The 13,603-nt window shown below is 49.0% G+C and overlaps 1 protein-coding gene across 1 annotated transcript; it reads right to left on the bottom strand.

Annotated features, from left to right (window-relative positions):
• Positions 1–734: 734 nt before the first annotated feature.
• DNAJC14 (DnaJ heat shock protein family (Hsp40) member C14) lies at positions 735–12,836 on the bottom strand. The gene is made up of 7 exons (XM_035103921.2): positions 12,735–12,836; positions 10,896–12,408; positions 8,246–8,352; positions 4,344–4,463; positions 3,715–3,875; positions 3,143–3,239; positions 735–2,242 (listed from the first exon to the last, which is right to left on the bottom strand). The coding sequence occupies exons 2-7, from the start codon at positions 12,336–12,338 to the stop codon at positions 2,002–2,004; spliced, it is 2,169 nt and encodes a 722-aa protein (XP_034959812.2). The 5' UTR covers positions 12,339–12,408; positions 12,735–12,836; the 3' UTR covers positions 735–2,001.
• Positions 12,837–13,603: the final 767 nt, after the last annotated feature.

Raw genomic sequence — 13,603 nt, 5'->3', positions numbered from 1 at the left:
ATAACTCTCGCTCTCATTAATTAGGCCTACAGAACTGTACTGAAGTTATTATTCTTTATTAAATTTATATACCGCCCTTCACAAACTTTCTAACAATTCCTGGATTTACACATAAGTCCTTAGACACATACTGCAATTAGTCCAATGGCAGTGTGTTAACAGTGTATATGCCTCCTAAATTTTTAATAAACTTGATCTTCTAGAGCTTATAAGTACAACTATATGCACAGCTTCGTCTGTCAGTTAATGTCATTAGTTTCCACCATAAGACAAATCCAGGGATAACATTAATCCTCTCCTTTAAATGATGAGGGGGGAAAGCAAAGCAAGAAATTCCTAAAATGTGTAGCTCAGGGGTAGGCAACCTCAGGCCCGTGGGCCGGATGCAGCCCAATCACCTTGTCAATCCGGCCCACGGACAGTCCGGGAATCAGCATGTTTTTACATGAGTAAAATGTGTCCTTTTATTTAAAATGCATCTCCGGGTTATTTGTGGGGCCTGCCTGGTGTTTTTACATGAGTAGAATGTGTGCCTTTACAGTATTTAAAATGCATCTCTGGGTTATTTGTGGGGCATAGGAATTCGTTCATTTTTTCTTCTTCAAAATATAGTCCAGCCCACCACATGGTCTGAGGGACAGTGGACCAGCCCACGGCTGAAAAAGGTTGCTGACCCCTGGTGTAGCTGCATTGTGAAAGGAAAAGGTAATAATGACTCTCCAAGGCCAAGACTCTCCAAGGCATTTATATTTATAGAAAGGGGAATACACATGGTATTAAATATATGTATGTACATACAAATCTGAACTTTTTTAAAAAAGTAACCTTCAATAAAACAAGGTTGGACAGTTAAGAGCCAACTGTCCATGCTAAATCTTGGGGGTTTAATCCACCAGTTTCTTAACTGATTTGATCACAGTCCTTGGACAGCAGAGGCAAACAGCATGTATTTCCCAGGATCAGGTAAGAGCAAACCAAGCACTTTAGAAAGACAGGAACCTGGTTCTCTCCAGGAGTAACTTTGCATCCAAAGCCAGATGTGACCATTTGCTTTATGGGGTGGTGCAGAAAACCTTTCAGTAGTCTTGCAACTGAACTGTGGAACATTTTTTTGACTCAACGTAGAAGCAAAAGGACCATTTGGTATAATCCTGAGTATCTGCATCATATTTGGGCAGCTCCTGGAACAACTAAAGTATATCTTCATCTTCTCCTAACTTTGGGGCCTAGATAAATCTTTTGCATGGTAAGCACTGAATTCATATTTTCTAGCAAGGATATTACCGGAAGAGGAGGGGGGGGCGATTCCCTTGACCCTCTTTTTGTATAGTTTGTAGGACACCCAGCATGGGGGTAAGAATTTAGTTGCCAATCTTGCACAGCAATAAGATATATGCTTCTTTTCTACATGTTGCCTTAACATTACCATCAGCCAAGCCAGGTCTTCCCTGGGCAACTAGGCACCCCCTAAGGCTCACCTTTTCTCCAAGTCTCAGGTGACTTAGGAGGTGTCTGACAGTGTGACAATTGGAGTAAAGCAGAAGTTACAGTTCAGACGTCCTTGCGGACAAAAGTGAAGAATCAGCTAACATTATTGGTGGTAGTCATACTCCTGCTGAAGGGGGGAAATGCTGAACAATTACAGAAGCATCTCATTGAGAAAGTCACCTTAAAGGAGATCCCATGGCTCTAGGCAGGCTGCTCCATCCCAACACCTGTTCATGCCACATCTTCATGATGACACTCCCAGGAAGCCATCTGTTGGAGCTCTTTGGTATCACGGGATCAGTGTCGACAATTGCAGTGGAAAGACGAGTGTCTTTTTCCCAGCTGGAAGCTACTGGGTTATGGATTAGTCCAGAGGAGCCTGAATCATCTGGATTTTTGACACTAGCCAGAACACACTTCCCCCCTTTTGAAACAGCCCTTTTGCTACCTGATGAAGAAAGCCTGGCATCCAAGCAGGCCTGGGAGATTTCGCTCCCAACTCTCGTGCAATCCTCAGCGCTGAAAAGGGCGCCGCACTTTCTTCCGCCGTTTCTGCTTCGAATCTCCTTTCTGGGAGGTACTGTCCACCTTTGGTGGAGGGGCAGGAGGGGTTGGCACACTCCCCGGGGACGGCGGTTGGGGCGTGCTGAAAAAGTTCCCGTTCGGCATTTGTCCGTGGTTCCCTTGGAAGATGCGGTTGAAGAAATCCTGCAGTTCTGCAGCTGAAGCAGGGCTGCCATCTGAAGAAGCAGCTCTTTTGAAGGGGAGAGCAGAGGGAGAGGGAGGAAGAAATGATACCATCAGATCCAGCAATGGCTGACACAGACCAAGATCCTCAGGTTTAACAGTAAAAGCAGGAGGTGGAAGGTACGCTTCGGAGCTCGCAACTGTGTCAGAACCCTCTTCACCACATGCAAAAGATGCCCAATTTCTATATGGATTCAACGGGACCAGTTTCAGCACAGGTTATGAGGACTCTAGGGTCAAGAATCTGGTCTCTGGGTATTAAATGCTCTACACTCAGGTTGGTGTAATAAGGTGTTATCAACCTATTGAAAAGGGAGCAAGGCCAGAACTAGCACTGCTCATGCACAGGAGTTAAGAGGCAAGTTATCTGGAAAAACTTTATGACTGTGACTAACCCATAGAAGATGGCAACTGCAATGAAAAATGTATTCCAAATTTCCAATGAACTGGGGGGCGGGGGGGGGCAGGGAAAGAGTCGTGGACTCAGAGCTGCAGACAGAAAGAAAACTGAACACCTGCTAGCTAAATACTTAGAACTTAAGATGTTCCCTACCTGTGCATACAGGCTGTTCTAACACAACCATCACTGGAAAGCCATGTTGTGTATAGGACATCAGAACCCAAATCATCTCCATGCAGAAGAGCTCTGATTATGCCCAGCACTCCCCCATGTAGGAGCTGGACCACTTGTGCCCTCTTGTATGTATGGAGCAGATCCACTCCCCACATTCTACTGAAAATGGGAATCCTCACTCACAGAATATAGCCAGGATGTACACAGGTCTCTGGATGGGGTTCACAGAGCCTGGCACCACTTTAAAAGTTAAGGAAGGACTCATCCGTGTGCAGACTAGGGGAAAGAACATTTTTTAAGGGGAATGAATAAACAACATCATTCATCACTGACCTCTGCCGTCCTCCTGAGCCCCTTGATCCAAAAGATATGTGATATGGAACACGGTGTGTGTCTGGGGAGATTCCTACTCGCTGACAGCCAGCCCATTCTGCACATTAAAAAGGAAAGAAGTAAACTATGAGATGGTGAGAGGTATTTGCCTCTCAGAGAAAGCAGGCATGCTATTAGAATCCAAGCTCCTGCCTTTAGAGAGTAACCGCAACCTCTGCAGCAGCGTGATTTATCATTCACAGGGCACCCCGTCCAACTATTTAAAAATCCTTCTCATGGCAGCCTTTTGGGGGTCAAAGTTGTTACTGTGTTTTGAATGAGAGATGCGTTTCCTTGCAATAAGCATGCGCGCTGTCCAAATGTAGAGCTGCCCAGATTTAGCTTGAGGTTCAAAATCTACACAGCAGATCACCCACGCTGAACAGAATAGAAAGTGCCTATAAAGACCTTAGCATCTGTTCCACGAATGGCAAGTATCCAATGGGAGGAAAGGGGAGTATAGTTCTAAAACCCCATTTGACCACCTTCCTTCCACTTCCATTCCCACTTGTCCAGAGGTGTGGTGCCGTTACCTGTGATGTCGTAAACCTTTCCATCCATCATGGCAAAATACGTGATCTTCAGCCCTAGCATACTGGATTCGGCCCAGAAGTCTCCCTCCTCGGCCGCATGAAGCTTGCTACATTCTGCACAGTAGCGAGCATTCAGTGGGTCACGATCCATCTCAAACCGCCTGCAGCAGCAAAGAGTTTATCAGAGACCAGGGAGAACAGGTGTGCGTGCCTGATTTCCTAGAGATTGGAACCTTTAACGCTCTCCTCCCCATCCAAGGTTTCTTCGTTTCAGAGAGACAGATTCTGCATCCAAAAGTGGTTAGAAGGATCAGTAGCCCTGAGAAGAGGGAATGGTACCTAAGCCATGAATGAGAGCATCACCTCTCAAAGCTGCTGGAAACCTTCCCAGCTTTCTTATGCCTTAACTTCTCCAGCTACTCCCACATTATTCCCAAGCTTTTCCATGGATGCTTAGAACCATAAAGATAGCATACAGTCTCTCTGCCATATGGCTTTGCTGCAGCAATGCCCAGCAAAGAATTGGGATACTGCACACTCTGGATAGCAGACATGCTCTCGCTATTATTGCACCCAGCCTTGAAATAACGGTGGGACCATTAAGGGAATAGCAGCAGCTGGCCACTTACCTGTGCTTCCCCTGGCACTTGTTACACATCATCGTATTCATGGCTTCTTTTAGGTCATCCTGAAGCTTAGAAAGGAACTCGTTCATCGACTTGGTCAGCTCTGTCTCTGCCATGCGCTTGCTTGGAAAGAGCAACAAGGGAAGTCAGAAGCCAATGGCGGTAGCAGCAGTACAAGAAAGAAACCTGGACAATGCCAGACTAAGGCTGCGATAAAAAGGTAAAGGTAAAGGGACCCCTGACCATTAGGTCCAGTCGTGACCGACTCTGGGGTTGCGCGCTCATCTCGCATTATTGGCCGAGGGAGCCGGCGTATAGCTTCCAGGTCATGTGGCCAGCATGACAAAGCCGCTTCTGGCAAACCAGAGCAGCACATGGAAACGCCGTTTACCTTCCCGCTGTAGCGGTTCCTATTTATCTACTTGCATTTTGACGTGCTTTCGAACTGCTAGGTTGGCAGGAGCTGGGACCAAGCAACAGGAGCTCACCCCGTCACAGGGATTCGAACCGCTGACCTTCCGATCAGCAAGCCCTAGGCTCAGCGGTTTAACCACAGCGCCACCTGGGTCAAGGCTGCGATACTAAGCACTTTAAAGCAACATAACTTTCTTCTAGGTGATGACAACCAGGACCAGGCAGTAAGAAATAAGTGCTATATGCTGAAGCAGTATTAGCCCCCCTCTCCCAGCCACTTGTCTAACTGATATGCCACACTGTCTCTGCATTTGGTGACTTCCAAATTAGGTACTCCTAAATATAACTGATGCAGATACATTCTGCTTCTCATATTGGGAAATCTTCCAGTATTTTAAAGAAGCAGGAACACTTTCATAACATGTCAAAGCATTGTGGGAGATACAGGGAACTTGAAAGGAGTTCACTATAGTGTGCTCAGTGAAGAAAATGTTCCCCAGTGTATTCCCAGATACTCCCTGGCAGTGTAGCATGGGCTTCAGTTAGATGACACAGCAAACACCTGATTGTTATTTCAGCCTTGCATTTGACACAACTCCACCTAACTCCAAATATGTGTATATCCTTCACTGTATCCAGTTTCTCATGAGGTGACAGGCATGGCTAGGAGTTTTATTTAAATCGTGCTGCTATTCCTGAGAGAGTGTCTGAGGAGCCAGTTTCAACTTGATGAAGCCATGCCACTCAGCATCCTCCAACAGAACATACTAGACTCTGGAGGACTCTGTGCCAGACCAAGATGCAAGGACAATTGCTCAAGAATTGACAATAACGTAAGTCAGGCTTCCTCAACCTCGGCCCTCCAGAGGTTTTTGGACTGCAACTCCTGTGGGAATTGTAGTTTCAAAACATCTGGAGGGCCGAGGTTGAGGAAGCCTGATGTAAGTAGACCTGAGACCAGGCATCCCCAAACTGCGGCCCTCCAGATGTTTTGTCCTACAACTCCCATGATCCCTAGCTAGCAGGACCAGTGGTCGGGGAAGATGGGAATTGTAGTCGAAAACATCTGGAGGGCTGAAGTTTGGGGATGCCTGCCTGAGACTGTTCCTTGCTAGGTAGCAGATAACTTCAGATCTTAACAAGGATGTCACCCAGTTTTTTAAAACCCTTACCCGATTAATCTACTCAAATTTGAACGATTAGCCTGCTAAACAATTGATTACGTCCGCATACAGCGAAAACTGTTGTAAAAAAGAAAAAGCACACTTCATGCTTTGATGATGCACCTGTATATCACAGCATGCAACATTTTAGAATCAGAATCCCCTTTCTTAGAGGTGGAAAGTGCCTCTTCTAAGAGTGTCCACCACCCTCATTTTTTATGAAACCTTATTGTTGCTGTTGTTGTTACTTTTAAAATATCTATTGCCCAATTAACTGCAAGTAACTTTTTTTTTTTGCTGATTACACCTTCCATTTGGGTCAACTAAACGAAATCTAGACCTTCCACACCCTTCCCGCTGGAGCTATGTTGCAAATCTAAATCTAAGCCTACTAAGAAGCCAGTCTCACAAAACAGTGGCTCTTTCAAGCCAGCATGTTGAAGCCTGGTTTTTAGAGTTCCAAACCTAGTAGTGCAGCAGCTGCTTGGCCTCAGTCAGTACCTCAAACTCCTCTGGGTCTTCTCAAAAGGCCTTTAGGCCAAGAGCACACTCTGCACCCTGATCTCCAGAACTCTTATCTAGTGGCACAATTGCCAGGTGGAGAGGAGTTCAATTTCGTCTTTCTACTAATTTGGTTACATTACTACAATCCACAGAGGATGGGGGTGTCTAGTGATGATACACTTCTTTCAATAAGATAAAAGACAAGGTTCCACCACAGTATTGCCCTTTACCTCTAAGGGAGGGCAGAAGCAGAGGTCAACACAAGCAGCAGTTAGAGGTACAAGCTCATTTTCAAAACCATTTATCCTGAGCATCTGTATCCAACTGTGAATACTTGTGCTCCTGTGCATATTATTAGTGGGTTAGAGATGCACTTACTCCTAAACCAGCGTTTTTCAACCGCTGTTCCGCGGCACACTAGTGTACCGCGAGATGCTGCCTGGTGTGCCACAGTGTGCCGCCATTAGGGGGCGCTGACCCGCCGGAAAGGAAGCCGGCCGGGTCACGACGCGAGTGCAGCTCTCAACAGCCACCACCACCGCCTCGGACGCGAGAGGCGGCCGGCGGGTGCTGCTGCTGCTCCTTTTCTCGCCGCTCTCACTCCTTTTGCTGGCGGCGCCCGGGGCTTGGTCGGCGCGAGGCCGACAAGCAGAACAGCCTCCGGAGGGCAGCCAGCGGCGTCTACCAAGGCGTGAGCGGCCTCTTCGGCGAGGAGCACGTGCGCGTCCTGCAGAAGGTGAGGCGCCTGGCCTGGACTGAGGAGGGGCAGGCCCGTTGCTCCCGGGGGTCGCACGGGTTCCAATGGATATTTTTACAGGAAAATATCATCCTGACCTTCCCCCCTAGGTTAAAAGCTATCAATCAAGTTTAAATTTAGCTCCCACGCAGTCCCAGATGAACAGGAGGCAGTCAGGGCAAGGAAAGCTTAACGCCTGATAATGTTTGTACTGTGTGGCAAGGAAATTTTTTTTAAAAAGAGCCACCCAGGCTTAAAGTCAACAAAGGGCATTAACAAATGGCCTATATATAAAGAGAATTACTTTATATATAGTCAATATAGGCACAGAGTTAATTTTTTTAACTTTTTAAATGGTGGTGTGCCTCGTGATTTTTTTCATGGAACAAGTGTGCCTTTGCCCAAAAAAGGTTGAAAAACACTGTCCTAAACAACCCCATGATGGGCACTCAGGAGGGCTTAATTGGCTATTTGTAGGACCCAGGTGGCGCTGTGGTTAAACCGCTGAGCCTAGGGCTTGCTGATCAGAAGGTCGGCGGTTCAAATCCCTGTGACAGGGTGAGCTCCCGTTGCTTGGTCCCAGCTCCTGCCAACCTAGCAGTTCGAAAGCATGTCAAAATGCAAGTAGATAAATAGGAACCGCTACAGCGGGAAGGTAAACGGCGTTTCCATGTGCTGCTCTGGTTTGCCAGAAGCGGCTTTGTCATGCTGGCCACATGACCTGGAAGCTATACGCCGGCTCCCTCGGCCAATAATGCGAGATGAGCGCGCAACCCCAGAGTCGGTCACGACTGGACCTAATGGTCAGGGGTCCCTTTACCTTTACCTTTACCTTAGGAGAGTTAAACATTTAAGAGAATCATACCCCACCGTTCCATTTTCTTTACAGGGCAGCATTTTGCATACATCTGGAACATTTAAATAACTCTTGGCCACAAGATGAGGCCAATGATCAGGGCTTCATTTGCAACGCATCTTCCTGCCCATTAAATATGGCCTTACTTTGAGAGCAACACCCTCCCAGTCCATAGGTAATGTGGACTCCTGATTCCAAAACATTGTGGCCAAATGGATTTCAGTCCACTCACATTTCATATTCCTTCCTCCTCTCTGGATTGCTGACAATATCCCAGGCTGCCCGTAGTACCTTGAAGGCCTCTTCCGCTCGCGGATGCTTATTCTTGTCTGGGTGAACCTGTGCAACACCCCACCCCATCCCAAAAACCAACAGAAAGTCAGAAAATACCTATATTGTGGCATCAATAGCATTTACGGTAGTTTTTTCAGCACATGGGAAAAGCACATCACATACATGAACACAGTAATCCTTTTTATATATTTTTAATTTGTATTATCCCAAGGTTTCAGTACATACTGCATATTCTACATATTTTTATCCATCTATTCCCTTTAGATTTCCCACCCCACTGTGGATTCCTGTTTTTCCTTTTTATGCTGCATATCCTTAGCCAGGAAATTACCACCAATTATTGTTCTGTTTGGTAACCTACTTTGTAATTACTTCTCCATAATAATAATATTATAAAATAATAACAACAACAATAATAATTTATTTATACCCCGCCCATCTGGCTGGGTTTCCCCAGCCACTCTGGGCAGCTTCCAACAGGATATTAAGAACACAATAAAGCATCAAACATAAACTTTCCTAAACGGGGCTGCCTTCAGATGTCTTCTGAAAGTCAGGTAGTTGTTTATTTCCTTGACATCTGCTTATATGTCAATTCCTACATGCAGATTTATTTGGTTGTGGTACCTCTTTAGATAATCTATAAATAATTTCCATTCCTCCCTCAGCTATGTTTCTTCCTGGTGTCTAATTTTTATGGCCAAGCTGGCCAATTCTATATACTCTGTCAATTTCTTTTGTCATCCCTCTATCGATGGGATTGTTTGTTCTTTCCAATGTTGTGCATATAATATTCATTAACTCAGTAATCCTAATAGGATTACAGATCGACAGAATAAGATTGGCAGAAACTTGATCGAGGACTTCCGATTAATACAGGCATGTTTTCTGTTCAAAAGCTCAGACTGGAGAGACATGCTTCCTCCAAGGTAGCCATGCCCAATCATAACAAGGAATGAATGAGATACAACTGCTTTTGATTAAAACCAATCCTTATCACAAATGAGGCCAGCTCCTGTGGTCAGAGACAGATTAGCAGTTCCCAGTGACGACAGGGCCTGAAGTCTGAGTCCACTCCATGTCTGCCCACATCAACAATGCGCTACAGTGGAACCCCTACTTACGAATTTAATCCGTTCCAAATGCACATTCGTATGTAGAAACATTCGTAAATCGAAACGATGTTTCCCATAGGAATTCATTGGGAACGGATTAATTCGTTCCGGAGCCTTACCTCCCTCGCTGCCCCGGGCTCACTGCAGCCACTGGATCGGGCCCTCGCCGGCCTCGTTGCCCCGCACTCACCACCGGATCAGGCCCTCGCCGGCCTCGTTGCCCCACGCTCGCCGCCACCGCCAGATCAGGCCCTCGCCAACGTTGTTGCCCCACGCTTGCTGCCACCTCCGGATCGGGCCCTCGCCGGCCTCGTTACCCCGTGCTTGCCGCCGCTAGATCATGCCCTCGTGGCCGCCGCCACCACGAGGCCGACCTTCTGCAGCGAGCGGGGCCACGGAGGAGCAAAAGGCAGAGGCCACATTATGAGTCTAGCTTGGCTAGGTTTCTTCGCTCTATCTGGCAAATTTAGGGGGGGGGGCGGAATCTTGTTGTTTAGCAGCTGGGAGTCAGAAAGAGAAGCCATCGGCAGGCAGGCAGGCGAGCGCGCTACAGGTAGGAGCCAGGCGGGCGGGTGGCCGAGCGAGCGCGGGGCAATGAGGCCGGTGAGGGCCCGATACGGCGGCGAGCGCGGGGCACCGAGGCCAGCGAAGGCCTGATCCAGCGGCCGTGGCAAGCACAGGGCATCGAGGCCATTCGGATGTCGGAGAAATTCGTAAGCGCGCCCCAATTTTTTTCATTCGTAAGACGATTTTTTTGTAAGTAGAGTCATTCGTAAGTAGGGGTTCCACTGTACTGCAGTTCAGTTGCCCTTTTAACTCATTTTGGGATGAGCAAAAGGGAGCAGATTTGCATCCTTAAGGCTTCAGGCTGGTAATTTTCCAGCCCTAGGAACTAGGCGGGAAAGTATACCACCTGGAGGCATTAAGTCAAGACAGGTTCAACCTGGCTTCCCAGCATACTGCTGCTTGATACCTGAAGCAGGAAAAACTAGCAGAGTGATTACTCATCACAACGGCCTGGACAAGCAAGCTGCTGACAGTGATCATGCCAGCCTGATAAAAGAAAGGATTAGCAAAACTTTGTCCCTCCAAGTAGCACAGTAATCTTGAAGGCCCTAGACTAGAGTGTGCAGCAGGGCATGGTAGATGAGGCAAGAGGAAGCAAAAGGACTGCTAAACCTACAAGTGAGAGACACCGTTGAACAAACTGGCTGGATAATCATCATCTGAACCTCCCCCTCCACACAAACACACATTAAACTGCTAACTGTGCCAACCAGATGCAGAGGGGGGTCCCCGCCTGCACCGCTGCACCTTAAAGAAAACCAGCAGTAGCTTTGCAAATCCACGTAGTGAACACAGCGGTATTCGTGAATTGCAAGCACATGCCAGCCCAAGGCAGCAGAGAAATATGATGGCACCGTTCTCAAGACACCCAATTGTCTTCCTCCAGCTCAAAAGGAATGTGCTCACCAGTACTGCCAAGTGCCGATAGGCTCTCTTCAGCTCAGCGTCCGATGCAGTTGCCTCCAAGCGCAAGACCTGGAAAGGGTTAAGCTCCTCTTCGGGGGTATGTGCCATAGCCAGCAAGCGTGCCACCTCTTCACCAGGCTGGTATGGCTCAGATCCTCCTCCAGGAGACCCATTATAAGCACTGTCCCCTGGCTGGCTGGTCCTTAATCCTTTGGGCACCCAAAGGAGGGTTTGCCACTTAAGCAGCAGGCCGGCTGCCCACTTGCAAGTCCTGCTTTCTTTAAAGAGGGCCCAAACTTGGGGCAGGTCAACGGCTGAGACAATCCAGGCTCCATGACTGGTGTGGGCCAATCTACCCAAGACACTGAACAGGGCTGATTTAGAGGCCCGCCAGCAGAGTCTCAGGCTACCCAGGAGAAGCATGAGCACCAGAAAGAGTATAGCACATAGCATCTTAAGCAGGCGGTAAGCCACACTAAGCCACGAGCCCAGCCACCACGTCACTTTCCTGCAGCCCAGCCTTGCATGCTGGATCCAAGTCCGCATGCTGGTTCGGATGGTATCCAGATCATGAGCGCTTAAGGAGCAGCAAGAGTACAGGAGCTTCCCACCAGTTTCCACACCCTCGCCACACCTGTGGGTGACCTGCACAATCAGGCTGATAAAGAGTTTGAAGCAGGAGACGCAGAAGGAGGCTAACCCCTCCAGATGTTTGAGCAGCTGAACGTGGACGTCATGGTGTCGCCCACCATCACTCCTCTTCCTGGCCTGCCTGTGCTTTCCCCCAGATAGTGCAAAACGCCCTTCGCCCTTGGCTGCAGAATGGTGCTTTTGCTGCCGGGCAACCTTCCTTCCACCGGGAGCCCGAGTACAGTCTGGGGCCTCCTCCATGGCCTTGGATGCCACATCATCTTCAACGTTTTCCTCCTGGCCTTGTGGTAACTTGGACGGGCCTTTCTCCTTGGAGGCCGAAAGCCAGTGCTGGCAAGTGAAACCACACAAGCCATTCCCCTTCTCTGAATAAGTTTCGGAGAGATCAGGGGTATCTCCTTGACAATTACAAGGAGTATTGCCTGCAGTGTTGTAGCCAGCGAAGTGCAAGTTGCCGTTATCTTGATCGCTCCTTTTCTTCCAAGTGGTTTCAGTTCCTCTAGCACCCTCCTCCTCGCCCAAAATTCCAGCTTCTCCAGCAGCGTGCTCACAAGCCTCTGCCGCTTCCAAAACCAGCCCCTCTTTGCGGAGGCAACCTTCGCAACTGCAGCACCCTTGGGAGACCTGGCCGGCGGCTAGCAGGTCGCTTCCTGCATCAGCACCGCCTGAGGAGACGGAGCTGCTCTCGTTCGCCATACAAGGGCTGCCAGTCCCCGGAACAGTCCTGCCCAAATCAGGGCAACCTGGCTTGCGTTCAAACAGATCTCCAGTCTCACACCCAGCGACCTCCATGGCGTTGGGCTTCCAGGGTTACTCTGGCCTCGACGGACGGTTAAGTTACAGCCATCGTCGATCCTTCCGCCTGCAAAAAAATAATAGCAATAGCCGGAGATTAAAAAATCCAGGCGCTCCTTCTAAAAACCGCAGCACCAACCCGCCCGCCCCCCCCTCCCACGCCCTGGACGCGTGTCCCACGATCTCTCACCCCACCCCAACCCCCAATACAGTAATGGTTAACAGGAAGCTAGATCCCTACCACCCACTTCTAGGACTAGGGTGGGGGCAGAGAAAAGCGGGAGCCGCTCCATGCTTGGGGTGGCGAGAAAGGACTCAAAGCGTGCCCCCCCCCAAACGAAGGGGGACAGGAGACACGAAAGAGAGCGGGGAGGACGGGGGGGGGAAGCTTACCTGATCCTGTTACCCTGGCAACGAGAGGGGGCGCTACCTCTCCCGCCTCCTGCCCCCTCTCTCCGCGAGCCTCCACTTCCGCCCGCCTATGTGTGACATCTCTTTCCCCGCCTTCTGCGTCCGGGTCAAGTGCGTGGGTGGGAAGGGAGGGGGCGGGGCGCGTGGTAGCGTCATCACCCGTCCCGGCCGCCTCGTTCTTTTTCTTAAAGGGCCCGAGCGCAAAATTCCCGGCAGCAGCGCCTCCCTCTGACTCTTCCCCCCTGAGCCCGGATCAGAGTGGGGCGAGTTCGCTTGCTGGCGCGGTTGCCTCGGACCGATCAGGGGGCGGGAGGTGCTTGGACCGCCTGTCGGCTGGCTGGCTGACTGGCTTCTCTAATGGCAAAGGTGATTCAGAGCTGATCAGCCTTATCCAGGGGGCGCAAACTTCGTGCTCGTCGGATCGGCTCTGTTTTATTTTCTAGGAGCCACCAGGTCCCTGCCAGCCACGCCCAGATCCAGAAGAGATCCAGTTAAGAGTTAAAGAACAACTGTGCCTCTGAGCGCATTATGAGTCTAGGAATTCGTTTCACGCGCAAAAGTCCGCGCTTGGCTAGGTTTCTTCGCTCTATCTGGCAAATTTAGGTGTTTGGGGGGGGGGAATCTTGTTGTTTAGCAGCTGGGAGTCAGAAACAATTCCCAATCTTTTAACAAGTCACCTCAGGCATCAACCAGTCGATCTAGCTTCTGTCCACCCCTGATTTTTTTTTAATCTTGTTGTTGGCATCCATCTGCCTCGAGAGACACGCCTGGGCAGTATATATGGAGGTTCTGGACTAGCCAGATATTATATTTTATTAAGGTGATTTCAGTAAAAAGAAATAAAGTGATAC

Source organism: Zootoca vivipara, chromosome 2 (assembly GCF_963506605.1).
Source record: "Zootoca vivipara chromosome 2, rZooViv1.1, whole genome shotgun sequence".
NCBI classification, from domain to species: Eukaryota; Metazoa; Chordata; class Lepidosauria; order Squamata; family Lacertidae; genus Zootoca; species Zootoca vivipara.
This window is presented reverse-complemented; position numbering and strand designations above follow the sequence as displayed.

Coding starts and splice junctions, on each gene's coding strand:
- DNAJC14 (XM_035103921.2), bottom strand. CDS start 12,338: ATGGAGGTCGCTGGGTGTGAGACTGGAGATCTGTTTGAACGCAAGCCA. Junction 3,240..3,714: donor AAAGGTTTACGACATCACAG/GTAACGGCACCA, acceptor TTTAATGTGCAG/AATGGGCTGGCTGTCAGCGA. Junction 2,243..3,142: donor GGCTCAGGAGGACGGCAGAG/GTCAGTGATGAA, acceptor CCCCTTCAAAAG/AGCTGCTTCTTCAGATGGCA.